Source organism: Phyllobates terribilis, unplaced genomic scaffold (genome assembly GCF_046119375.1).
Source record: "Phyllobates terribilis strain yellow unplaced genomic scaffold, ASM4611937v1 Scaffold_5__5_contigs__length_657084704, whole genome shotgun sequence".
NCBI classification, from domain to species: Eukaryota; Metazoa; Chordata; class Amphibia; order Anura; family Dendrobatidae; genus Phyllobates; species Phyllobates terribilis.
The window spans coordinates 30749491-30777336 of NW_027362765.1; the positions used below are offsets into that span (position 1 = coordinate 30749491).

The following is a 27846-nucleotide window of genomic DNA, read 5'->3' on the forward strand; positions in this document are numbered from 1 at the left end:
TGACAATATCTTTGTATGTGTCAGGTTCCTATAAGGTGTCAGGATGTCACAGTCTATTTCTCCATGGAAGAGTGGGAATTTTTAGAAGGACACAAAGATCTGTACAAGGATGTCATGATGGAGGTTCCACAGTCCCTCACATCACCAGGTAATACAGGACTTAATACACACGGCCTATGTGTATCTGCATGTTACAAATTAATTCAGTCCCTGCATGTGTTTCCTCCAGGTCTATCCAGTAAAAGGACAACACCAGAGAGATGTCCCCGTCCTCTTCTTCCACAGGACTGTAAACAACAAAATCCCAGTGTTCCTCAGGATCATCAGGTAGATGGAGAGAAGGTGTCATGAGATCTTCCCTATGATGTGTAGACGGCTGTGAAGGTCTTGTGTTCAGTCTTGTTTTATCCACCAGTATTATATATTTTATACTTGTGTAATGAGAATGATAGAGATGGCAGGATTAGAGCTGATCATAGATGTGACTTCTACATCTGTCTGTGACTTTTACAATATTTGTTTCAGGGTAAAGATCTGACCCATATTAATACTACAGAGACATATGTGAGGGGTGATGAGCAGTATAATGACGAGATTTCTACAGATAACCACCCAGGTGAGTAGTAACCACTAAATTCAGAGTTATGATTCTTCTCAGTCATCAGCCTTCATTATTTTCAGCGGTGTAGTCCAGACATATCACAATCATGTCATCACCATTCTGGCATTAGACTCCTACATGTTCCTCCACCCGAAACTTTTCAAATTACTTTGGGCCTTGAAAGCTCTTCTTCTATAGAGCTTACAACCTGGAGGATCCACCTACCACCTGAAATTAGAAGACACTTACTCTTATCTATCCTGATCTGTAGACTACAAAACCAAATGACAGGGTGCGTAAAATTTGCTGACCAGTTAGAAAATCATTCAAAGAAAAATACTTTGATGGGCCTCTAAGAGAAAGTGAAGGGTAATGATACTGTTGGCTTCCTAGAACCTTGGCATCATATAGGATGAATCTACCTTCTCTCCCTTCTGTGCTGCTGAATGTGCTCATATGGTCCCTACAAGACCAGGTCCAGTCTTTCTGACCAAACTTCACTTTTATGATCGACATTAAATGTGCAGTGAGGGCCAAGTGTGAATTTCTGTACAATAACAACAGAGTTTTCCTTTATCCTGACTTTTTAATTTGTTTTAAAACCGACTAACTACAAAGAGAATTGCGATAAACTATATAGAAAGCATTACATGCATTGCCATGATATATCTCTAAGCTGTGCGTGGCTGATGGGTGTAATATACATTTATTCACGTCTGCAGGAGATGTGTTGGCATGGCGCAAGCCCTGGTTTCATCACTCTATATCATTATTTCCATTATGTTTTCGATACTAAGGAATTCAGGTAAACGCACAATCGCTCCTTTAATGGGGAGCACGAGTACTTTCTCCACTTTTTTGGCAGGACTCATAGTAGCTCCAATGGTCCACCATAAATGAGTGCAACTCCGGTTTAGTGTGGTTACTCTGCCCCTGAACATACATGTTTTTTTATTCTATGTCTTTTTTCACCGGTTCATTATTATTATTTTTTTTAATTGTAAATTTTTATTGAAAATTGCAAGTTTCACAATACCTAAACAGTAACAAGAACAGCTGTTATTGGGTTTAAAGGTATATGGTATACTTCGTTGACAACAATTTGTAGCACATATATAACAGTATATGATTAAGTTATATAACTAACGAAGAATGTAATGTAGTCTTTTAAACCTTTTTTGTTTTAAAGGTCAATAATCTAAGGGGGTAAAAGACAGACAAGACTTACAGGGGAAAGGAGGAGGGAAGGTTAGAATAGAAGGGTTGGGTTGTCCTAGATTGTTCTCCTTTTAGATCGTAGTGTTGAACCGTATTGGAATGGTGTATAGGTGTATTTTCCCTAGGGACCCACTGACATGTATATTAGGGTACGTTGAGGAAATAAAACAGACAACATGACCAAAATAGCAATTGCGAGATTGTTTATTGCCAGAAAATTGATTGCAAAATTAGAGAGGAGCCACCATCCAGACGCGAATTCATTGCCCAAACGAACTATATAATTCAACTAAAAAAAGTATTTACACCAAGAGGAATACTTCCATAAATTATGGCAGCCATGGTTGGATAGGATTAATTAGAGTACACCTATATATACTACTGTAGAGTAAAACTCTTGGTAAACTGCATGGCGGAGTGGAGAGGGAAGAAGGAAAGAAGAAAGGGGGAAGAGAAGGAAAGGGAGTAGGGGAAGGAAAGAAAAGGAGTAAAGTAGGGAAGAAAAGGAAAAGAAAGAAGGGGGTAATAAAATAAAAATAAAAAAAGGGAAAGAAAGGTCTCCATGGGGGGTGAAGGGTAAGGGAAGGGGGGGGAACTTACTGTAATATTGTAAAACGAATATTGTCATGTAGTATCTGTTCCAAGTTTTGTTATGTTTAATAAAAATGTATCTGATTAAAAAAAAAAAGAATAGAAGGGTTGATTGAGATAGGGAGGCTAGTATTCAGATATTCAGTGTTATCCACAGAGTATCCCAAGAAGACCATATTGAGTTGAATTTCTCAATTCTGTTTTCATTTAGTGCATACCGGTCTTCATAATTCCTAACTTCCTTGATTCTCTTATATAGATCTACTAAGGACGGAGGGGATGTTTGCTTCCAGTGTGCTGCTATTAAACACCTAGCAGCTGTTAATATATTTAGAATGAGTTTGATCTTTTTTTTATTTGACCTGCGGGAATAGGTTGAACAAGAATCACAGGTTCATTCTTTATGGTACAGTAGTGTTCAAAATAAGAGCAGTCCAATATGACTAACCATATTAATCACTGTGTTTGGTATAAATTATATTACCGCATGTCAAACAATTTACCAGTTGGTGCAGAAGATTCTAAGAAAACCAACAGACTCAATATTCATGATCTGCACGTTGTTGAGTCTGTATATTTGAATAATTAATTGAAAGGGATTGTGTTCAAAATAATAGCAGTGTGGAGTTCAATTATATAGGTCATTCATTCTGTGAAGAAACAGGTGTGAATCAGGTGGCCCTTATTTAAGGGTGAAGCCAGCACATATTGTACATGCGTTTCTCTTTGAAAGCCTGAGAAATATGGGTCATTCGAGACATTGTTCAGAAGAACAGTGCACTTTGATTAAAAAGTTGATTGGAGAGGGTAAAATTTATAAAGAAGTGCAGACAATGATAAGCTGTTCAACTAAAATGATCTCCAATGCTTTAAAATGGAAAACAAAACCAGAGAGACGTGGAAGAAAACGGAAGACTACCATTCAAATGGATGGAAGAATAGCCAGAATGGCAAAAGCTCAGCCAATGATCAGCTCCAGGATGGTCAAAGACAGTCTCAAGTTACTTGTGAGCACTATGACCATTAGAAGATGCTTGTGTGAAGCTAGTCCCCGCAAAGTCCCACTGTTAAAAAAAAGTATTGAAGCAGATACAATTTGCCAAAGAACACATCAACTGGCCTAAAGAGAATGGAGAAACATTTTGTAGACTGATGAAAGTAAAATTGTTCTTTTTGGGTTCAAGGGCCGCAGATAGTTCGTCAGACGACCCCGAAACTCTGCATTCAAGCCACAGTACATTCTGAAGACAGTGAAGCATGGTGGTGCAAGAATCATGATATGAGCATGTTTCTCTTACTATGGTGCCGGACTTATTTACGGCATACCAGGGATCATGGACCAGTTAGCATATATTAAAATACTTGAAGAGGTCATATTGCCTTACGCTGAAGAGGATTTGTCCTTGAAATGGGTGTTTCAACAAGACAACGACCCTAAACACACCAGTAAACTAGCAAAATCTTTGTTCCACTCCAACAAAATTGAGGTTATGGAGTGGCGAGCCAAATCCCCAGACCTTACTCCAATAAAAAACTTGTGAGGTGACATCATAAATGCTGTTTCTGAGGCAAAGCCAACAAATGGTATAAAATTGTGGGATGTAGTCAAAGCATCGTGGGTTAGAATAACAGTTGACAGGTGCCAGAATTTGGTTGACTCTATGCAACATGTGAAGCAAGATGTGAAGCAGTTCTAAAAAACTGTGGTTATACAACTAAATATTAGGTTAGTGATTCACAGGAATGCTAAATCTATATACTGTACACATTGTGAGTTTGTAAAGACAAATGCAGATACTGCTTTTTTTTAGAACAGCCCAATATAAATTTTTTGTTATTTTCTGCAAAGTAGTTAAAATTATATACATTTCTCTTCATGTTTTGAATTAGAAAACAGTGTGCAATGTCCCCAATGCATGGAAATAAAAACTAGTATAAAGATTTTGTGCTTAAGTCATGTTTTTGAACACACTGCTATTATTTTGAACACTACTGTATATTTCATTGTGGTGGGATCGGCCTGCCTCACTTATATTAGTCTGCAACTCCCTGGTAATCTTTAACCCCTTCACGACCTTTGATGTAACCATAAGCCATAGAAGGGAAGGGGTTCCCGACTTTTGATTTATGGGTACATCATGGCGATCGTGTGCGGCACAGGTGCTGTGCCTACATGATCACCGCCGGGAGTTTTGGCTTAAGTGATAGCCTAGACCCGGCTGCCACTGCCAGATGCGGTGCCCGCACTACCACCAGCTGTTTAACCCCCTAAATGCCACAATCTATATTGAACACAGCATTTGGTAGGCTAGGAGAGGGAGGGGCTCCCTCTCCCATCCGATCGGTGCCCCTATGACATCATTGCGGGGGCCCGATCATTGTCATGATGACCTCTGTGTCAGAGACCTATGGCAAGCCTGTTAGACCATGCCAGGAGCATGGTCTAAGAGGCTTCTGTCAGTGTAATACTGATAGGTATAATGTATTGCAATGCTAGTGCATTGCAATTAGTGATGAGCGAGCGTGGTCACCACTGCTCGATTCTCGATCAAGCATCGTGGTGCTCGTGCACACTTGGTACTCGATTGAGTATCGTCGGTGCTCAAGCGCCAAGAACGAGTCGCAGCCCTGCATATTTGACTCCTGTTAAGCCGCCAATAAACAAACTGGGATTGCCCACTGAAGAGACACTAGGGTTAGTGAGTTTTTTCGTTCGCTGGCCTGGCTGTCTTTAGAAAAGACAGAATGGGCCAGGGCTCATCCTGCTGAACACCCGTACTCCTCAGTCGTGGCTGAATACTACTCAGACAACACAGGGTGAGGGTAACACACTGTGGTAATACTTTATTGGATCACCAACAGTCAACTACATATAGTACAGTCCCAGAAAATACACAAGATGGTGCAAATGAGTCTAACCCTTCTGCTGGCTCGCCGGGGATTAGAACCTCTGTGACTTTTACGAACTCGCAATAAAACATACCAAAATGGATTTTCCTGGGAAATATGTTAAGGAACATCTTTTCCAGGGTAATGACTTGTATTTAAGGGAAAATAAATAGCCAAAAAAAAAATGCTCCTCCACACCTTGGGCTATTTTTCAATTTTGCATTGCTTTCAACTGTGACAAATGCATTCACCAGGAAATGTCATTTTAACATTTTACAACCTTATCTGGCCATGTGGTGTGTGAGATATTGTAACGGGTCCGGGAGGCGGAACCTCTGAGCTACTATACAAGGGGGCGGCCCTTGTAAGGGAGCGGGTGGCAGTCTCTGGGTGAACGGACAGGGAGTTACGGCAAGTGATCAGGGCAGTCTCTGGGTAAGGGGTAGGTACGACCTGTGATGGCGGAGCCTCCGGGTAGGCTAGCAGGCAGATGGTAGATGTGTGCTCCCAGGTGAGCAAGCGAGAGTCTCTGGAATAGCAGGTGGTCACGGCACGTGACGGCGGAACCTCCGGGCTGGCAGGCAGGTAGGTAACGGAGAAGCGCTCCCAGGTGAGCGGGCAAGAGTCTCTGGAATAGCTGGTGGTCACCGCACGTGACAACGGGACCTCCGGGCTGGCAAGCAGGCAGGTAACGGAGATGCGCTCCCAGGTGAGCGGGCAAGCTGGTCCATAGACAGACTGACCGGAGTTGTAAGGCAGACCGTCGGACCTCAGGCAAGCAGGCAGGTAGCTGATGTGCGCTCCCAGGTGAGCGGACAAGTTGGTCCTTAGACAGACTGACCGGAGTTGTAAGGCAGACCGTCGGACCTCAGGCAGGCAGGCAGGTAACAAGTATTCAGGCAGGAATCAGGCAGGTAACTAGCAGGAAACTGGCAGGAAACTGGCAGGTAACTGGCAGGTAACTGGCAGGTAACTGGCAACGGGACCTGAGGGCTGAAGCACAGGTGAGACACAGGTGCAAACAACATTGCTCGGGCACCTCCATTTTGGAGGAGGTGCCTTATATATGATGAAGTCCTCCGGCCATTGGCCGGGGACTCCTTAGGACGGCGCGCGCGGCCCCTTTAAGAGGAGGGGAGCGCGCGCGCGCCCTAAGCACAGGGGCCGGGAAGGAGCGCGCGCTGAGAGCAGAGCGGGAGGAGGACGCCGGGAAGGAGCGCGCGCTGACAGCAGAGCGGGGAGAGGACGCCGGGCACGGAGCAGAGCGGTGAGGGGAGCAGCGTCCCTGCCTAGCAGAGGGCAGGGACGCCAGCGCTACAGTACCCCCCCCTTTAGGCCCCCCCTTTTTTAGGCCAGATAGAAATTTAGCTAGGATGAGAGGGGCATGGATGTTCTCCCGGGGCTCCCACGTTCTCTCCTCAGGACCAAACCCCTTCCAATCTACCAGAAAAAAGGTCTTTCCTCTTACCCTTTTGGTGGCAAGAATGTTCTCTACCTCAAACTCGTCCTCAGCAGAAACCGGAGCAGGAGGCGTACCTGTAGACTTGGAAAAAGAGTTAAGCACCACAGGTTTGAGGAGAGACACATGGAAGGAGTTAGGGATCCGTAAGTTGGCCGGGAGTTTCAATTTATAGGCCACCGGGTTGATCTGACTGATGACCTCCAGTGGGCCGATGAACCGAGGCCCTAACTTATAGGAAGGGATCTTGAGCCGGACGTATTTGGACGAGAGCCAGACTTTATCCCCAGGGCGGAATTGAGGAGGGTCCAGACGTTTTTTGTCAGCGTGTCTTTTCATACGCTCGGATGACAGAAGGAGTGCGGACCGGGTACTCTCCCATATGGAGGAAAATTTGTTAACAAGAGATTCCGCAGCCGGATTGTCCGCCGAGGTGGAGACGGGAAACGGGATCCGAGGATGCTGACCGTAGACTACAAAAAACGGGGATTTGGAGGAAGACTCGCTCTCGTGATTGTTGTACGAGAATTCGGCCCATGGCAGGAGATCCACCCAGTCAGAATGGTGGGCATTAACGAAGTGCCGAAGGTAACTGGTCAGGTTCTGATTGATCCGCTCCACTTGACCATTAGACTGTGGGTGGTAAGCGGAGGAGAAGTCCAGGGTGACGTCCAGCAATTTACAAGTGGCTCTCCAGAAACGGGAAGTGAACTGTACCCCACGATCCGACACGATGTGACGGGGCAGGCCATGAAGACGGAAGATGTGGCGGATAAAGTCTTTAGCCAGCTCGGGTGCAGACGGAAGACCTGGCAGTGGAATGAAGTGAGCCATCTTGGAGAAGCGGTCAGCGACCACCCAAATGACCGTACAACCGGCAGAGACGGGTAGATCAGTAATGAAGTCCATCGCTATATGCTGCCAGGGGGCAGCAGGTACTGGCAGAGGTAGGAGACGGCCGGCCGGCAGGTGTCTCGGAACTTTGTTGCGGGCGCAGGACACACAGGCAGAAACAAAGTCTATTACATCCTTGTGCAGGTTAGGCCACCAGTAGTGCCGGGTAATAAGCTGGAGGGTCTTTTTCTGACCGGCGTGGCCAGCTAGTTTAGACGAATGACCCCAGTGTAGGATCTTCTCCCGATCAGGTACTGGTACGAACGTCTTACCAGGAGGAAGACGATTTAGACTCACGGGAGCCACCTGCATTACTCTGGCGGGATCGATGATATGTTTCGGATCCTCCTCGAGATCAGACACCAGAAAGGACCGAGACAAGGCGTCCGCCTTGACGTTTTTGTCAGCCGGGCGAAAATGAAGGACAAAATCAAAACGAGCAAAAAACAAGGACCACCGGGCTTGGCGCGGGTTAAGTCTCTGGGCATGCTGGAGGTAAGCCAAGTTCTTGTGGTCAGTGTAAATTATTACTGGGTGAAGAGCCCCCTCGAGCAGGTAACGCCACTCCTCCAATGCCAGTTTGATGGCCAATAACTCTCGGTCTCCTATGGAATAGTTGCGCTCAGAGGAGGAGAAGAGTTTAGAGAAGAAGCCACAAGTTACCATCCTCCCGGAAGATGATTTTTGAGTAAGTACCGCTCCGGCTCCAGAGGAGGAGGCGTCAACTTCCAGGAAGAACTGTTTGTTGCCATCTGGGCGATGCAGCACCGGGGCGGAAGAGAAGGCCTGTTTAAGGGAAAGAAAGGCCTCCTCTGCTTCGGGTGGCCACTCTTTGGGATTAGTACCTTTACGGGTGAGCGCAGAAATTGGGGCCGTCCGGGAAGAGAAGTGTGGTATGAAGAGGCGGTAGTAGTTGGCGAAGCCCAGGAATCGCTGAATGGCCTTCAACCCCTCCGGTCGGGGCCATTTCTCGATGGCAGACAGTTTCTCAGGATCCATTTGTAGGCCGGTCTGAGAGATAATGTAGCCCAGAAACGGAAGCGAGGTCTGCTCAAAGAGGCACTTCTCAAATTTAGCGTAGAGATGGTTCTGCCTTAGCCTGAGCAGGACCTGACGAACGTCCCTCCGGTGAGTCTGGAGATCCGGAGAGAAGACCAAGATGTCGTCCAGGTACACCACTACGCAGGAGTAGAGAAGGTCCCGGAAGATGTCATTGACCAACTCTTGAAAGACGGCAGGAGCGTTACAGAGACCAAAGGGCATTACCAGGTATTCATAGTGGCCGTCCCGGGTGTTGAATGCCGTCTTCCATTCATCCCCCTGACGAATACGAACCAGGTTGTACGCCCCACGAAGGTCCAGTTTGGTGAAGATCCTAGCCCCCCTCAGGCGATCAAATAATTCTGGAATGAGCGGAAGGGGGTACTTATTCTTCACTGTGATCAGGTTTAGGCCTCTATAGTCTATACAGGGACGGAGAGAGCCGTCCTTCTTTTTGACGAAAAAGAAGCCTGCTCCCGCCGGGGAGGTAGATTTCCGGATGAATCCTCTGGCCAGATTCTCCTCAATATATTCGGACATTGACCGGGTTTCAGCAGCGGATAAAGGATAGATACGCCCACGGGGAGGAGTGGTACCGGGTAGCAGATCGATGGGACAGTCGTATGGTCTATGTGGTGGTAATGTCTCTGCCTCCTTTTTATTAAAGACATCTGCATAAGACCAATAAGGAATCGGAAGTCCAGGTAGATTAGCTGGGGTAGGAGAGGGACGGACGGGATGGACGGGAACCAGGCAGGTTTTATGACAGTCTTGTCCCCAGCGAAGGACCTCTCCGGTTTGCCAGTCTAGCACGGGTGCATGTCTCTGGAGCCAGGGCAGACCTAGCAAGAGGGCGTGAGAGAGTCCAGGCAGAACATGAAAGGAGATACTTTCAGAATGCAGCATTCCCACCTGCAGGGTAATGGATTCGGTGATGAGTTGAATGGGGCGAGGTAAGAGGCCCCCATCCACGGCAGCGACAGACAAGGGTACAGCCAGAGGTTTGGTGGGGATGCGGTATTTTTCAACCAGGGACTGTGAAATAAGGTTCCCGGCTGCTCCAGAGTCAAGTTGGGCTAGTTCGAAATAACGGTTCTCCCCGTAGATGATCGAAACTGACAACAGCAGGGATGGAGAGGATTTATTCTTGTCTAGGTGGACCTCTCTGAGCGAACCTAGACACAGGCGTTTCCCGACCTCTCCGGGCAGGCACGGATCCGGTGCTCCTTACTGCCACAGTAGAAGCAGCTCCCCTCGGCACGGCGTGAGTCCTGACGGGTTTTGACCATCTTGGTCTGGTCGACCTGCATAGGCTCAGGAGAGTGTACCTGGGGAGAGATGGAGGGAATGACGGGTCTCTGGAAAGTAGGAGCTAAACGTGGAATCCTTCTCTCACGGGTGACCTCTTTGGCACGCTCCTGGAACCGTAGGTCAATCCGGGTGGCAAGGGTTATTAGATCATCGAGAGAGGTAGGAATGTCCCGACCAGCAAGTTCATCTTTAATACGACCGGACAGACCCTCCCAGAAGACGGATACCAGAGCGTCGTTATCCCAGGCCAGCTCCGAGGCAAGGGTGCGGAACCGTATGGCATATTGGCCCACGGTGAGACCCTCCTGACGGAGGCGTAGCAGAGAGGATGCGGATGAGGTCTTCCGTCCGGGTTCGTCGAAGACTTTCCGGAAAGCCGAGAGAAAAGCAGGCAAGTTGGACACCAGGGGGTCTCCTCTCTCCCATAGAGGATTTAGCCAGGCCAGGGCCTCCCCGGTGAGATGGGACATGATAAAGGCAATTTTGGCCCGGTCGGAATTAAACTGATGGGACAAAAGTTCAAAGTGCAGGGTGCACTGCTTTATGAAGCCCCGAGCCTGGACGGGGTCGCCTCCGAAGCGAGGAGGTGCAGAGAGCCGGGGTCCGGGGTAGGATACCATAGTATTAGTGGGCAGCGGAGCTGCCGGATTGCAAGATATGGCACTGGCGGAGGTTGTTGGTGGATCAGACAGAGTGTTCAGGCGAGTATAAACATTCCGCAGGTGACCCAGGATGGCCTCCTGTTGGGACCTCTGACGGGACAGTTCAAGACAGAGGTCCGAGAGCGAGGGAGCTTGGGTGCCACCGGGTTCCATGGCCCGAGCAAACTGTAACGGGTCCGGGAGGCGGAACCTCTGAGCTATTATACAAGGGGGCGGCCCTTGTAAGGGAGCGGGTGGCAGTCTCTGGGTGAACGGACAGGGAGTTACGGCAAGTGATCAGGGCAGTCTCTGGGTAAGGTGTAGGTACGACCTGTGATGGCGGAGCCTCCGGGTAGGCTAGCAGGCAGATGGTAGATGTGTGCTCCCAGGTGAGCAAGCGAGAGTCTCTGGAATAGCAGGTGGTCACGGCACGTGACGGCGGAACCTCCGGGCTGGCAGGCAGGTAGGTAACGGAGAAGCGCTCCCAGGTGAGCGGGCAAGAGTCTCTGGAATAGCTGGTGGTCACCGCACGTGACAACGGGACCTCCGGGCTGGCAAGCAGGCAGGTAACGGAGATGCGCTCCCAGGTGAGCGGGCAAGAGTCTCTGAGATAGCTGGTGGTCACAGCACGTGACAACGGAGCCTCCGGGCTGGCAAGCAGGCAGGTAACGGAGAAGCGCTCCCAGGTGAGCGGGCAAGCTGGTCCATAGACAGACTGACCGGAGTTGTAAGGCAGACCGTCGGACCTCAGGCAAGCAGGCAGGTAGCTGATGTGCGCTCCCAGGTGAGCGGACAAGTTGGTCCTTAGACAGACTGACCGGAGTTGTAAGGCAGACCGTCGGACCTCAGGCAGGCAGGCAGGTAACAAGTATTCAGGCAGGAATCAGGCAGGTAACTAGCAGGAAACTGGCAGGAAACTGGCAGGTAACTGGCAGGTAACTGGCAGGTAACTGGCAACGGGACCTGAGGGCTGAAGCACAGGTGAGACACAGGTGCAAACAACATTGCTCGGGCACCTCCATTTTGGAGGAGGTGCCTTATATATGATGAAGTCCTCCGGCCATTGGCCGGGGACTCCTTAGGACGGCGCGCGCGGCCCCTTTAAGAGGAGGGGAGCGCGCGCGCGCGCGCCCTAAGCACAGGGGCCGGGAAGGAGCGCGCGCTGAGAGCAGAGCGGGAGGAGGACGCCGGGAAGGAGCGCGCGCTGACAGCAGAGCGGGGAGAGGACGCCGGGCACGGAGCAGAGCGGTGAGGGGAGCAGCGTCCCTGCCTAGCAGAGGGCAGGGACGCCAGCGCTACAGATATCATCAGACACATCGTGTTTCATTTATGAAGGAGGGACTCTGAAAGTCACAAAGCCTATTTTTATAGTTCCATCAGGCGGCCTTTACTATTCTTAAAGGGCCAACAGTCGGCCCTCACTGTTCTTAGAGAGCCATCAGCCGGCTATGTTTTATTGTTCCGATTACTAAAGAGTGGGTCTCCTATACTGTTATTGCGTATGCAGTGAGTGGCTGGGCTGCCCAAAATTTGGATGCACCCCAATACCCCTTTGAAGAGACTTAGAGGAAGGCCTCCTGAAAACAATGTTCCCATTATTAGGAAGTGGGTCTCCCATTGTGTTTGCCTATGCAGTGAATGCAAGGGTTGCCAAAAATTTGGAGGCACTCCAATGCCCCTTGGAAGAGACGTGGAGGTCAGAGGGCCTCCTGAAAACGATGTTCCCTTTATTAGGAAGTGGGTCTCCCATTGTGTTTGCCTATGCAGTGAATGCAAGGGCTGGCAAAATTTGGGAGACACTCCAATGCTCATTGGAAGAGACGTGGAGGAGGGCCTTATAAAAAAATGTTCCCATTAGAAAGGAGCGGGCCTCCTATACTTGTAATGCCCATGCACTAAGTGTATGGGCTGACAAATATTTACCCCTGGGGGGTATACATGAACATACTGTATAAAAAAATGTTTTTACGGGCATCATAAACACCCTTTAAAAAAATTATGTGGGTGTTGCATCACGGACCATGGTCACCCTGGTGATATGGTGGTGGCGGATGAGGAGAAGGAGGAGGACAAGAGCAAATAGACAAAATCAGGAAGCATATACCCATGTGTGGGTGTGAAAAGGTGCATGGATTGGAGTTTATGTTACGCTGCTAACATTCGGTGGTGTTGAGAAGTCTGGTCCAATCCAGCTCTTGTTCATTTTTATAAGAATCTGCCTGTCTGCATTTTCAGTTGACAAGCGGATGCACTTATCAGTCATAATTCCACCAGCGGCACTAAAAACCCGCTCTGATAAAACGCTGGCGGCAGGGCAAGCCAGGACCATAGAGAACCAGTCGGTCGGCAAGGTACTCCCTCAGCATCTTCCCAGACTTTGCACTCCTTGTGAGAGTACCCCACGCCTCAGGGCTTGTGCGATGGGAGGGGCTGAGAAAATTTTCCCAGAACTTTGACTGTGTTCCTCTGCCTCTGCTGGATTGAAGTTGTGTCTTTCTCGCCTGTACTCCTTGGTTGTCCAACAAAGTGTGACCTGTGCCGCCAGCGTTTTCAGATGGGAATTTTTTAATAGTTCCGCAACAAGGGCCTTCTGGTACAGCCCCATTTTTGTAGACCTGTCCCCCTCAGGAATAAGAGATATAAAGTTCTCCTTGTAGCGTGGGTCTAGAAGTGCCACCAACTAGTAATGACTGTCACCCAAAATTTTGAGAACGCGAGGGTCATGGGAAAGGCAGCGTAACATAAACTCAGCCATGCATGCCAGACTACTAAAAGGCAAGACTTCCGTGTCCTCACCAAGAGGATGACTGACCATGCTCTCCTCCTCCACCAGGTTCCAGCCATTGTCACACACGACCATGCCTGGCTGTAGGTTCAGCGGTGTGAGCCACAGATCTGCCTGCTCTTTCAGAGCTGTTCACAACTCTTCAGCATTGTGTGGTTTGTCACCTAGGCATATTAGCTTCAGCACAGTCTGTTGCCGCTTGGCCGAGGCAGTGCTGCAGTGCTTCCAGCTTGTGACTGATGTGGTCATTTCGGAGATGGAAGCTAAAGAGGAGGAGGAGGATAAGGTGCAGGAGCTGTAGACCCTGGGGGTAACCCTGATTGACCTAGGGCACGCAATCCTTGGTGTCGAGAGGACGTGTTCCGTCTCAAGGTCCGACTGGGTCCCGGCTTCCACTATGTTAACCCAGTGTGCCGTCAGCGAGATGTACCATCCCTGCCCACAAGCACTTGTCTACGTGTCCGTGGTTAGGTGGACTTTCCCAGTAACTGCGTTGTTGAGGGCACGGCTAATGTTTTGGGACACGTGCTTGTGTAATGCGGGGACGGCACACCGGGAGAAATATTGGCGGCTGGGGACCGAGTACCGAGGGATGGCCGCTTCCATCAGGTTGCGGAATGCTTCCGTCTCCACGAGCCTAAAAGGCAACATTTTGAGCGCAAGCAGTCGTGAAATGTGAGAATTTAGTAGTGTGGCCTGTGGGGCGTTGGCTGCGTATTTGCGCTTGCGTTCCAAGGACTGGGGTATGGACAACTGAACGCTGCGCTGGGACAAGGAGGTGGACGTGCTTCCTGATGCTGCTACTTGAGAGTGTGCAACGACAGGTGCAGGGCAGGAGGCATCTTCGCATGCACCATGGACAGGGGATTGGCTTGCATGCACAACAGCGGACGAAGCAATGGTGCCACCCGCAGACACTGGTCCTGGACCCTGGGGTTCGGCCCACAAAGTCGGGTGCTTTGCTGGCATGTGCCTGATTATGCTGGTGGTGGTCAGGCTGCTAGTTTTGCCACCCCTGCTAATGCTGGCCTGGCAGGTGGTGCAAATGGCCTTTTTGGGGTTATCGGCAGAGTCTTTAAAAAGCAACCAGACTCAGGAAGACCTAACAGTTGTACTGGCAACTTCCTTCGTGTTGGTGTTACGGGGAACGGTTGCCTGCCTTCTGTCTGCGGCCACCACACTGTTTCTTCCTACCTGTTGGGGTGCTCTACCTCCCTGCCCCTGTGTGCTGCTCTCCTCGCTCTGCATGTCCTCCTGCCAGGTTGGGTCAGTTACTATATCATCCACCACCTCGTCTTCCACTTCCGCACCCTGGTCCTCCTCCTGACTTTCTGGCAATTGTGTCTCATCATCGTCCACCTCTTGTTACACTTTCCCACCGTCGCCTTCGTGTGACCGTGGCTGCTCAAATATTTGGGCATCGCTACATGCGATCTCCTCTTGCCTCGCTTCAAGAGTATCTATAAATGGAAACGTGAACAGCTCTTCAGAGTGTCCAAGTGTGGGATCATTTCTCTTTGGGCACTGGGCATGGTGGGAGGAAGGAGGATCAGGGTGAGGAATATGCGGTCCAGACTCACGGCTACTGAGACTTGACCATGTGGAATACAGGGTGGTGGTGGTGGTGGCTAAGTGACTGGAAGCATTATCCGCAATCCAACCAACAACCTTTTGACACTGCTCTGGGTTCAATAGTGGTGTGCTGCGGTCCCCTAGGAATTGGGACTGGAAGGTCAAGCGAGAAGATGTGGGTGTTTGTTGTGGCACAATCTTAGCTTGCCCACGGCCTTGGCCTCGGCCTCTGCATGCACCATCACCATCATGTCCAGTTCCCTGTCCCTTGCCACGTGCCTTGCCCATTTTAAATGGAGGACAATATCTTCCACGCTCACTACAAATGACTGAATTTGGAGCTAACTTATATGTGATCCGTGTGACGGACAAACCACAGTTTTAAATACCTGGCCTGTAGGTAACTATTTTGAACAGCAAACTGGTGTCAAAAACTTCGCTGACACAGTGAAAAAAAATTTGAATAGAGGCCAAAAATGGCAGTATTTTCTGAAAACATATATGTGATCCGTGTGATGGAGAAACCACAGTTTTAAATACCTGGCCTGTAGGTAACTATTTTGAAAAGCAATCTGGTGTGAATTGCTTCCCTGACACACTGAAAAAAAATTTGAATAGAGGCCAAAAATGGCAGTATTTTCTGAAAACGTATATGTGATCCGTGTGACGGAGAAAACACTGTTTTACATAGCTGGATTTTTAGCGCTGTAATATGGAAAGGACCTGGCTGTATTCTGCAGTGCCAACTAGCAAATGGCGCAGAAAAACTGTGTTCTCTGGATTGCTTTTTAAGCAAATAATGAAGATTAAGATCCAAAAAAATTATTCCTGGCCCCTGAGACCTGGGCCTGTTTCTAGAAATATCTAACAGCAGCAGAAGGCAGAACTGGAATGGAGCCTCTTGTGCTATATGCACTGCAGTCTGCCACATACACTGCCTGCCTATATACACTGCCTGCCTGATATCTCTGCAGATGGATTAGTCCTCAGAAGGACTGTTTGTTGAGATGGATATGTGTAATGTACTTGTTTTCTCCCTACACTACCTAATACACAAGCAAATTTCTCCCTAGCTCAGCAGCACCTCTCCCTACACTGCCTGATTCCGGAGTGACTGTGACGAGCATGGCGGTTCCAGGTCTGATATAGACCTGATGACGCTGTGCCGCCAGCCAATCGCTGTAATGCCACAACCTCCATGGCTGCAGCATTACAATGAGTGGCAGGCAATCCCTGTATGTTGATTGGCGCTCTAAAGAGAACCAAACATGCAGGGAGGAGACCCTAGCATCCGCCCGAGCATCTCGCAAGTACTCGGCGAGCTCCGAGCATCTCGAGTACAGAGATGCTCGGGCGAGTACCGAGTACTTGCGAGTACGCTCGCTCATCGCTAACGAGGATTACTACCTATGTCCATGAGAGACGCCATAATTGTACTGATTCTAAAACCTGGAAAGGACTCTCTTTTCTCCCTGAAACTTATCGCCTTATTTCTCTCTTCCCAGTTGATGTCAAGTTATTTGCAAAAGTGCTGGCAAATAGGCTTTCTCGGGTGATAACATCAGTAGTGCATGAAGATCAAACAGGATTTATCCCGCATAAATCTATTTCCATAAATATCAGACGTTTGTTTTTGGGTCTTCAGCTTACCTTAGGAGATCCAGGAGGGAGAGCAATTCTGTCACTAGACGCCACTAAGGCCTTTAACAGTGTCGAATTGAACTTTCTGTGGGTGATTGTGACTAGAATAGGATTTGGAGCTAGATTTATTAGTTGGGTTCAACTACTGTAAGCTCTCCCAAAAGCAAAAATTTGCGTTAATTAATGTATTTCTGAACCCTTCAATCTGGGAAGGGGCATCCGGCAGGGATGCACTCTCCCCCCATTACTGTTTTCAATGGCCATAGAGCCATTAGTGGCATTGCTTAGGTCTTCTGGGGATATTTGTGGTTTTAAATGTGGTTCCATGGAGCAGAGAGTATCCATCTACACAGATGACCTACTTTTATATTTAGAGAAGCTCCAGGTTTCTATAATTCCGGCCATGAACAGAATTGAGAAATATGGGAAGTGGTCTGGGCTTTTGATTAATTGGTCAAAAGTCTGCTTTGATGCCTGTATATCCCCTTCCACTGGAGTTCATGACTTTACAATTGCAAATTCCTGTGGTAGACAAATTCAAATACTCGTGAGACTATTGGAATATCAATCTCTTAGCTTGGACCCCTTACTAGTCCAATTTAGAACTAAGGTTAACACCTGGTGCCGCCTTCCACTGTCTATCATTGGCCGAGCTAACCTGATTAAAATGGTGCTGATGCCGCAACTTCTATACCTTCTAAATAATGCTCCAGTCTGGATACATAGGCAATTTTTCAATAAAATTAATTCTCTGTTGAAGGAACTTATTAAAATGTGAAGATTAGGTTGGAGATGTGCCCTAGATGTAGGGAGGGAGACGCGCATCTTATGCACATTATGTGGGAGTATGGGATCATTGAAAAATTCTGTAGAGACATTTTGAATCTTGTGGGGCAGGTTTATAACATCCACATGCAGCCGAATCCGCTGCCATGCGTCTTGGGTTTTCAGGAAGGGGGAATTGATCCGGATTAGTCAGTGAGCTTAGGCATTTCACGTATACCATATGAGGCCAAGAAATTACTAGCCTACAACTGGCTGTATGCTGCTCCCCTGACTATTGGAGAGTTTATGAACAAAATGAATAATAAAATACGCCTAGAGAGAGGAGTGTACCTTAAAAGAAATGCACGGCGCAAATTCTATAAAATTTGTAAAAAATGGATAGATATGCCAGGTCTCCCTTCACCAGTATTAGCTCAAGATGGTGCTCTGGATCAGTTCTTGATCCTTATAGCATGATTTGATTTATCTTGAGTCTTTTTAGATAACAGGAAAATCCTTTTCGTTCTGTTCTCTCAGATGTTTCCAGTCAGATAGACCTCGGGGTTACAAGTTGATAATAGTTGGCGGAGTTAAGTTGGGATAGAAAATGCACTGATAAATCGCTGTAATGTTATGATGCTGTAATTCCTTGACAGGGCAAGATGACACGTGTAAAAGGAATATATATATATATACCAGGGGCGGAGTGAAGGCGTCGGAATCTGGCTCAGGGGATGAGGGGGCAACACATACCAGGATTGGGGGTGAGGGGACTATGCATACCAGGATTGGGGGATGAGTGGTCCATGCATACCAGGATTGGGGGATAAGGGGGCCACACATACCAGGATTGGGGGATGAGGGGTACCATGCATACCAGGATTGGGGGATGAGGGGACCATGCATACCAGGATTGGGGGATGAGGGGACTATACATATCAGGATTGGGGGATGAGGGGACCATGCATACCAGGATTGGGGAATGAGAGGGCCTCACATACCAGGATTGGGGGGTGAGGGGTGCCATGCATACCAGGATTGGGGGTGAGGGAACCACACATACAAGGATTGGGGGGTGAGGGGTGCCAGGCATACCAGGATTGGGGGATGAGGGGTGCCCCTTCACCCAGGGGTGGACACCGACTGCTTGGGGCCCCTGTGCAAGAAATGTGTTTGGGCCCCGCCACCTTTTATGGCGACAAAGCTACAGATGTACAGTACAGACCAAAAGTTTGGACACACCTTCTCATTTAAAGATTTTTCTGTATTTTCATGACTATGAAAATTGTACATTCACACTGAAGGCATCAAAACTATGAATTAACACATGTGGAATTATATACTTAACAAAAAAGTGTGAAACAACTGAAAATATGTCTTATATTCTAGGTTCTTCAAAGTAGCCACCTTTTGCTTTGATGACTGCTTTGCATAGTTCATAGTTCATAGTTTTGATGCCTTCAGTGTGAATGTCCAATTTTCATAGTCATGAAATTACAGAAAAATCTTTAAATGAGAAGGTGTATCCAAACTTTAGGTTTGTACTGCATATATGCCGGGGGCGGAGTGAAGGCGTCGGAATCGGCGCATGCGCATAGCGCTATCTGGCGCCATTTTACTAAAGACACATTTGCAGCGTGACTTCTTCAAAATGGTGCCGGACAGCACATACTCCGGCGCCACACTCCTCTCCCGGCCTCCGGCAGAACAGGACACTGCAGCGCTGGAGCTCAGGGAAGAAAGTGAGTATAAGTGTTTATTTTTTTTGTATGTGTGCAGTGTGAAAAGGATGAGGGGTACCATGCATACCAGGATTGGGGGATGAGGTGGCCACGCATTCCAGGATTGGGGGATGAGGGGGCCACACATACCAGGATTGGGGGATGAGGGGGCCACACACACCAGGATTGGGGGATGAGGGGGCCACACATACCAGAATTGGGGGATGAGGGGGCCACACATACCAGGATTGGGGGATGAGGGGGCCACACATACCAGGATTGGGGGATGAGGGAGCCACACATACCAGGATTGGGGGATGAGGGGGCCACACATACCAGGATTGGGGGATGAGGGAGCCACACATACCAGGATTGGGGGATGAGGGGGCCACACATACCAGGATTGGGGGATGAGAGGGGCCCCACATACCAGGATCAGGGGATGAGGGGGCCACACATACCAGGATTGGGGGATGAGGGGGCAACACATACCAGGATTGGGGGGTGAGGGGACCATGCATACCAGGATTGGGAGGTGAGGGGGCCTCACATACCAGGATTGGGGAATGAGAGAGCCACACATACCAGGATTGGGGGATGAGGGAGCCATACATACCAGGATTGGGGGATGAGGGGTACCATACATACCAGGATTGAGGGGTGAGTGGCACCATGCATACGAGGATTGGGGGGGTGAGGGGTGCCATGCATACCAGGATTGGGGAATGAGGGGTGCCATGTATACCAGGATTGGGGGATGAGGGGTACCATGCATACCAGGATTGGGGGATGAGGGGTACCATGCATACTAGGATTGGGGGATGACGGGTGCCATGCATACCAGGATGAGGGATTGGGTAACATACATACCAGGATTGGGGGATGGGGGTGCCATGCATACCAGGATTGGGATGAGGGGTGCCATGTATATCAAATTTGGGATGAGGGGTGCCATGCATATCAGGATGAGAGATGGGGTGCCATGCATACCAGGATTAGGATGAGGGGTGCCATGTTTACCAGATTTGAAATGAGGGGTGCCATGCATACCAGGATTGGAGATGGGGGGTGCCATGCATACCAGGATTGGGGATGGGGGGTGCCATGCATACCTGGATTGAGGATGAGGGGTGCGATGCATACCAGGGTTGGGGGATGAGGGGTGCCATGCATACCAGGATTGGGGGATGAGGGGTTCCATGCATACCTGGATAGGGATCTGGGGGGGTATGCATACCAGGATTCGGATGAGGGGCCATGCATACCAGGATAGGGATGAGGGGTATCATGCATACCAGGATGAGGGATGGGGTGCCATGCATACCATGATAGAGAGGAGTACCATGCATACCAGGATGAGGGGTACCATACATACCTTCATAGGGATGAGGGATGGGGTCCCATGCCTACCAGGATTGGGTATGAGGGAGCCATGCATACCAGGATGAGCGGCGCCATGCATGCCAGGATTGGGATGAGGAGTGCCATGCATACCAGGATTGGGGATGAGGGGTGCCATGCATACCAGGATACGGATGAGGGGTGCCATGCATACCAAGATAGGGATGAGGGGTGTCATGCATACCAGGATAGGGATGAGGGGTGCCATGCATACCAGGATAGGGATGAGGGGTACCATGCATACTAGGATAGGGATCTGGGGGGCCATGCATACCTGGATAGGGATGAGGGGTACCATGTATACCAGGGTAGGGATGAGTGGTACCATGCATACCAGGATGAGCGATGGGGTGCCATGCATACCAGGAAGAGGGGTACCATACATACCAGGATAGGGATGAGGGGTGCCATACATACCAGGATAGGGATGAGGGGTACCATGTATACCAAGATAGGGATGAGTGGTACCATGCATACCAGGATGAGGGATGGGGTGATATGCATACCAGGATAGGGATGAGAGAGCCATGCATACCAGGATGAGGGGTGCCATGCATGCCAAGATTGGCATGAGGGGTGCCATGTATGCCAGGATTGGGATGAGGGGTGCCATGCATGCCAGGATTGGGGGTGAGGGGTGCCATGCATACCAGGATTGGAGGTGAGGGGTGCCATGCATACCAGGATAAGGATGAGGCGTGCCATGCATACCAGGATAAGAATGAGGGGTTCCGTGCATACCAGGATTGGTGGTGAGGGGTGCCATGCATACCAGGATTGGGAGTGAGGGGTACCATGCATACCAGGATAGGGATGAGGCGTGCCATGCATATCAGGATAGGGATGAAGGCAGCACATAACAGGATGGGGGAACAGGATGTGGGTAGCACAAATACCAGGATGTGGGCAGCACAAATACCACATATACCATTAAAAATGCTCGCCACCCGGGCGTAGAACGGGCTCAGTAACTAATGTATATATGTATGTATGTATATATATATACATATATATATATTTATATATACGATCACTGCCAGCCACCATCAATCGGTTTTGTTTTTTGAAAACTAGGAATGATTACAGAACAGAAGAAACAGCGCTATTAAATTTTATATTTAATCCAAAGGGAGGCAGTGTTTATGAAAAATATACAAATGATTTTACAAAAGGGGACAAAACAATACAGCAAATACAGTTACACAAAATAAAAAGGGATTAATGCAAGAACTTACTAGACCAATCGCAGAGACAATTCAGTTTCGCTGGAGGGAAGTACTCCAATTCTGGCCGTTATGGAACGGGACCCCTGCTTACAAAAATATGTATCTCCCGGCATGAGTATAGATCAATATGCAGCTTGATATTCTATGCTGAAGGGGGTCCCTGCCAAACACTCCCGTGTGATGACTTCATGTGGGCTTCATTGTTTTATTAAATCTCAGATTTTTGCGATAACTTGTCGCTGGTTGATCGCAGAAGTTAGCAAGCGATGCCATATTTTTTATTGCGATTTTAAACATAACCACACATGACATAACTGCTGTTGGTTATGTTTGCCCTCTTGCGTTACAGCTCAGCGGCGGGGCGTACAGATATGGAAAAATATTGTTCCTTAGCTAACCCGGCCGCTAAAAATATGTGTCCCATCAGAATTATAGTAACTCCGATATTCCATGTTTCATATCGGTGCCTAAAAGTCTGCCTGATGTCTAGTGATTGCAGCTTGGAAAGTCCTGGCTATTATGGAGAGTGAGAGATTTCCATTGAGGCTTAACAAGCTGTTTCCTCTTTACTCAGGTGTCTATTCAGCACAGGTTTCCTCTGGCAGGAGAGCCATTTGTATGGTAATTAGCCTGGATAATTGAGTTTGTGGCTTCTTTTGTGTGATTTGCATAAAAGCAAATAGTTAGAGTATGAGCTCTTCTCACTGTGAATGAGATAGCGGAGGATGACTGAGAGAGATTTCAGAGGGAGAGAAAGATTTTTAATATTTTCTATGACACCCACCATACACAGTAATGCTGTAGTCATGTTGGATACTGGCATTACTGTGATTGGCTGGCCGCATTGCATCATGGAGTCTTATATAAGATCCCATGACGCGATGCTCACCACATTGTGTTCAGGGAGAGTTGTTATAGGAGGGAGAGCGTGGTTTAGAGCAGGGATATAGTCAAGGTTTAATAAGATTGCTATTGCAGTACTCATATACTGCTCCTGCAGCATTAAAATAACAGTTCTTGTCAGGGCTAAATATTTCCATTTCAGTAGTAAAACCACAGCTATCTGCATTGAGTGGAGGGATAGTTTTGGATTAGAGGCATCTAAGCAGGGTTAAATACTTGTATACTGCTGCTGCACTGTTAAAACAACAACCCTTGTCAGGGCTAAATAGTTTCTTTTCCCTATTAATAATGGAAAGTTTGCACCACCCTCTCACTTGCCCGCAGTGGATTAGAACATCTGCGACTTTGGAGCATCCAGGGCCAACTACCACAACCAGTTGCACCCTGCTTTTGGCGGGCACCCACAGAGTGAAGGTAGCGGCAAGATTATGAAGCTGATCAAGTATAGTGAGGTATGTGACCAAATTTAAAATGTGCAAGTCATGTGGTAAGGGACGGGGAAAAAGACCTTCTGCTGATGGTGCATGCAGAGGCCAAAACTATGGGACAGGTGAAACTGTGCCTGCTGTGCAAGCACAACAAATACGTTCATGCACGAGACGTAGATTCCTGTCCCACTTTGCAGGGGGTGCGCCAGATACCACTCTTGAAACCAAAACAGTGCGAACAGGTGGTTGGTTGGATGGCAGATAATGCTTCCAGCCTGTTTCCCAGCACCACCTTGTCTTCCACATGGTCCAGTTTCACTAGCCAAGAGTCTGGACCACATAATGCTCAAACTGATCCTCCTTCCTCCTACCATAGCGAGTGAGTCCCAGGAGACAAGTGATCCCACTCGGACACTCCCAGGAGCGGTTTACATTTCCATCTATTGATTCTGACATCTCACCCTGCAAGTTTCAAGAGGGACAAGAGTAGATGGGGTATAGTGATGCCCAAATATTTGAGCAGCTATGGTCAAAAGAAGACTACAGTAAGGAACCGCAATTAGTGTCTCAAAAGGTAGATGATGATGAGACACAGTTGCCAATAAATGATGTTAAGTCAATAAGTCAGGAGGACCAGAGTGTGGAAGTGGAAACGAGGTGCTGGACGATGAAGTCACTGACTCAACCTGGGAAGGTGCCATGCAGAGCGAGGACAGTAGTGCGGAGGAGGGATCCGCAGCACTGCAACAGGCAGGAAGAGGCAGTGGGTGGCCACAGGGAGAAGGCAGGCAAATGTCCCCCAGAGCACCCACATGCGGCAAGTTCCCAAGTCTAGGGTTAGATGTTCCCCAGTCTGGTGTTTTTTTTAAAGAAAATGTGGACGATAAAAGAATGGTCATATGCAACCTGTACTGTACCAAGATCAGCAGGAACCAGGACACTACCATGCACCACTAGCATGCTTAGTCATCAAAGCACCCAACTAGATGGGCTGAGTGCCTGGGTCCACAGTGTCCGTGGGCAACACTGTGCTGCCCCGGCCATGCTGCTGTGGTTACGGCAGTGGTGCATTGCTGTCCGAGTGCTGGTCTGGCCGACCGGGGGTGCTTGCCACTCTTTATCAATTGTGGGGTTATTAATAAAATAATAAAAAGTATTTGTGACGCCAGTTGGGATGTTCGGCCTGGTATGGTTGGGCACTGATTAAGGCCCCTGGGAGTTAGGTGGTGATGGGCAGTGCCAGATCAACCCTTCCCAACCAGGACTGGCTCCCAGGGGAGTTAGAGCAGGAATGGCGCTGCAGAGAATAATCAGCTTCAAACCAGGTAATAACCAGTTTGTACCTTTTACTGGAGTTCTGCAAACAGTTCCAGAAGCTTCCATACAATTTACGTCAGGGGAGGGCTGGACCGGGTGGGGTGGGCAGAGGGGCAAATGCCCCCTGGGCCGGTCCTCTAGCAGCTGTTTTTGGCCGCTCTGCTATAAAGCAAGTGCCGACTCTGAACATGTAAATATGTACAAGTCCCAGGAGCAGCTTCCCAGGCTCCTCACTGTGTGCAGTGTGTCTGCTCAGGTGACGTCATCCAGTGCGTGGGGCCGCTTCTGTTCTGACCAGACAGGAGTTTGTGAGCAGAGTGCAGACACAGCATCGGGTCGGCCGGGGAGAGGCAGGACTGGAGATCTGTGGTGTTCTTAGGAGGAGGTGATAGGACGAGGTTCCCCTCACTCTGTCTGTCGGTATGGAATTTTCATGGCCAGATCTGACGTCTGTCTGCAGTCCTTCTGTCTGAGGCATTGTCTAATTTATTGCACCAGACTTACCCTCACATCGTTTAATGGACCACAGACAGCTTAGGGAAGGGGTCCTGGACTGGGGATATTTGTCAGTGATTTTAGTGTGGGATCTCCTCCCCCCCTTTATTCTCATCCTTTGCACTATATTCCGCAGGTCAGCAACCTGAGGGGTTCATCTCGGCCGTATCTTTCAGTTTATCCACAGGGGTGGGTTTTTTTATAGGGCAGAAGCTATTTCCTGATTTGCATAGGCAGCTGCTCTATATGTACTTATGCTTCCTTCACTTCTTCTGCTCCCCCCCACCCCTCCTTTTTTTGTAGTGTTAAATGCCAATGACTGTAATAAAACCCAATCTCCCTGTTTCCTTCCCCTCTTCTCCGGTACTCTCCCTCCCTCCCTTAATTTTATTGATAATAAAAAAAATATTAATAATAATTATAATAAATAAATAAAAAAAAGAAAAGTGATTTATATTGTTCTATTAAGTCACAGCTGGCGGTAAAAAATACATGGTTGGAGATTTGAACGAACTGAAGACGGACTTGCCCACTGGGAGTCCGCTTTTGCATACCATTTCAGCTCGAGTGTTTGATAAAAGTAAAAGATACATGTGTTCGTATCAACGGTCCAGGTCATCGGCTCCAGCGTTGCCTGATCTGTATGGAAGGTCAGTCTGCAGTCATAACTCAGTTAACTCAGATACAGCGAAAAAAGCTTCTTTTAGTGTGTGACAGCAGCCGAACATAAAAAAAACTATATAAATCTGGTATCACAGTAATCGCACTGAGCTGAATAATAAAGATATCTAATCACTTATACCACATGAGGAATGGCGTAAAAAAATAATAATAAAACCAATTCTTCCCCTGCTGTTGATTTGTTCATTCTACCTCCGAAAGATCGCAGTAAGGCTCGGCTCACATTTATCCTCTTCTCTACTCTGAGCACTCACACCAGGATTTCCGTGTTAATCTCTGAAATACATGATTCAGACGGAACCCACGGCAGAAGATTCCCTATAATGAGGCAGATGGAGACACTGTGAACACCGCCTGACCTAGGATGCAGCGGTGTGTGTCTTTTTTATCTTGCATAAATGTGTGATTGGCCACAGTTTTGGGCACTTCTTGTAGGACATTGTAGAACAGAGACCAGAAGGAGTCCAGAGTAACTCTGCTGCCCCATTATAATGAATGGATCCCTCATGCGTTTCATCAGAATCACGTCATTTGGAGATTTAGATGGAAACCCCAATGTAAGTGCTCAGCATAGAGCACTGAGTAAATGTGATCCAAAATGTTATGTAAAAAGTTCCCAATACAAGCTTCAAGTCAATCCACAAAAAAAGCAAATCCCCACTTAGATCCATAGAAATATAGGGGTTTTCCATGTTATCGGTAGGACAAAGACTCTTGAGAAGCACAATGGCTCCTCGCTCCCAAAAGAAATCCAGCTAATTCTGCGCCCCCAAATCCAAATGCGCCTTCTCACTTCTGAGCCCCAGTGTACCTAAACCACATTTAGCATCCACATGTTTGTATTTCTGTATCGATGAAAACCCGCGTGTCCTTGTCTCAGAAGCACAAGCTGGGCACAATGTATGTGCACTACAATCTACATCTACTGCTGCTTGTTTCTGAAAATCACCCATTCCGTCAAAATCGTTACTACATCTGTAGATAAATTCCCATAGGGGTATAATTTCCAAAATGGGGTCACTTGAGGGGATATTCTGATCTTCTGTCACTTAGGGGCCCTGTATATCGAGCTAGCAAACTATTCTACAATAATTTGTTTTCCGAGAGTCAAATAGTGATCCGTCCCCCCGAGTCTCGCCGTGTGGCTAAGCAGTACTGTACAGCCACATATGAGATATTGCGACACTCAGCAGAAATTGTGTGATTTTACCCATTTCCCCTGTGAAAATGTATAACTTGGGGTTAAAGTATAATTTTTGTGGTAAAAATGTAATTATTTTTTTCTTCACTGCTCAATGGTATAAAATTATGTGACACACCCATGGTGTCAATATGATCACTGCACCCTTAGATGAATTAACTGAGAGCTGTAGTTTGTAAAATTAGGTCACTTATGGTAGGTTCTGCTGTTCTGGCACCTCAGAGGCTCTGCCATTGTGGCATGGCACCCGCAAATTATTCCAGCACATTCTGAACTCCAATATGGCTCTCCTTAAATTCTGAGCTTTCCACTGTGCCTCAAAAGTAGTTTTCCACCACATATGAGTTATTGGAGTACTCAGGAGTAATTATGTAAGAAATTGTACAGTTCATTGTCTTCTATTATCCCTTTTGAAAATTGAAAACTTGGAGACCAAACAACATTTTAGTGGAAAAAATTGTAATTGTCCATTGACTCAGCCCAATGTTATGCAGTTTTGTGACTCGCCTGAGGGTTAAAAATTCTCACTGCACTCATAGATGAATTCCTCAAGAAGGGTAGGTTCCAAAATGGGGTCACTTGTGGGGTTTTCTGCTGTTTTGGCATGTCAGTGGCTCTTCAAAGGTGACATGGCATCCGTAATTTATTCCAGCCAAAATTGCGCTTCAGAATTCAATTGGCGCTCCTTCACTTCCAAGCCTTGCCCTGTGCCCAAACAGTAGTTTTCCACCACATATTGGGTATCCGTGTACTCAGGAGAAAATGGACCACAAAATATGTTGTGTGATTTTTTTACTGTTACCCTTGTGAAAAGGAAAAATGTGGGGCTAAAGGAACATTTTTGTGGGAAAAGTGTATTTTTTATGTCCAACATTATAAAATTCCAGGAAGCATCTGTGGGTTCAAAGTGCTCACCACAGCTCTAGATAAATTCCTTGAGGGGTGTATTTTCCAAAATGGTGTCACTTGTTGGGGGTTTCCACTGTTTAGGAACATCAGAAGCTCTGCAAATGCGACATTGCTTCCGCTATCTATTCCAGCCAATTTTGTGCTCCAAAAGTCAAT

General features: G+C 47.9%; 1 protein-coding gene across 2 annotated transcripts in view; it reads left to right on the forward strand.

Annotated features, from left to right (window-relative positions):
* LOC141271832 (uncharacterized) overlaps window positions 1-27846 on the forward strand; it is a 61125-nt gene that overhangs the window by 25337 nt on the left and 7942 nt on the right. For both annotated transcript variants that reach the window (XM_073682003.1, XM_073682005.1), the window contains 3 exons: window positions 25-148; window positions 230-327; window positions 526-616. In XM_073682003.1, the coding sequence (XP_073538104.1) occupies window positions 25-148; window positions 230-327; window positions 526-616 (313 nt within the window). The remainder of the gene's footprint in view (window positions 1-24; window positions 149-229; window positions 328-525; window positions 617-27846) is intronic.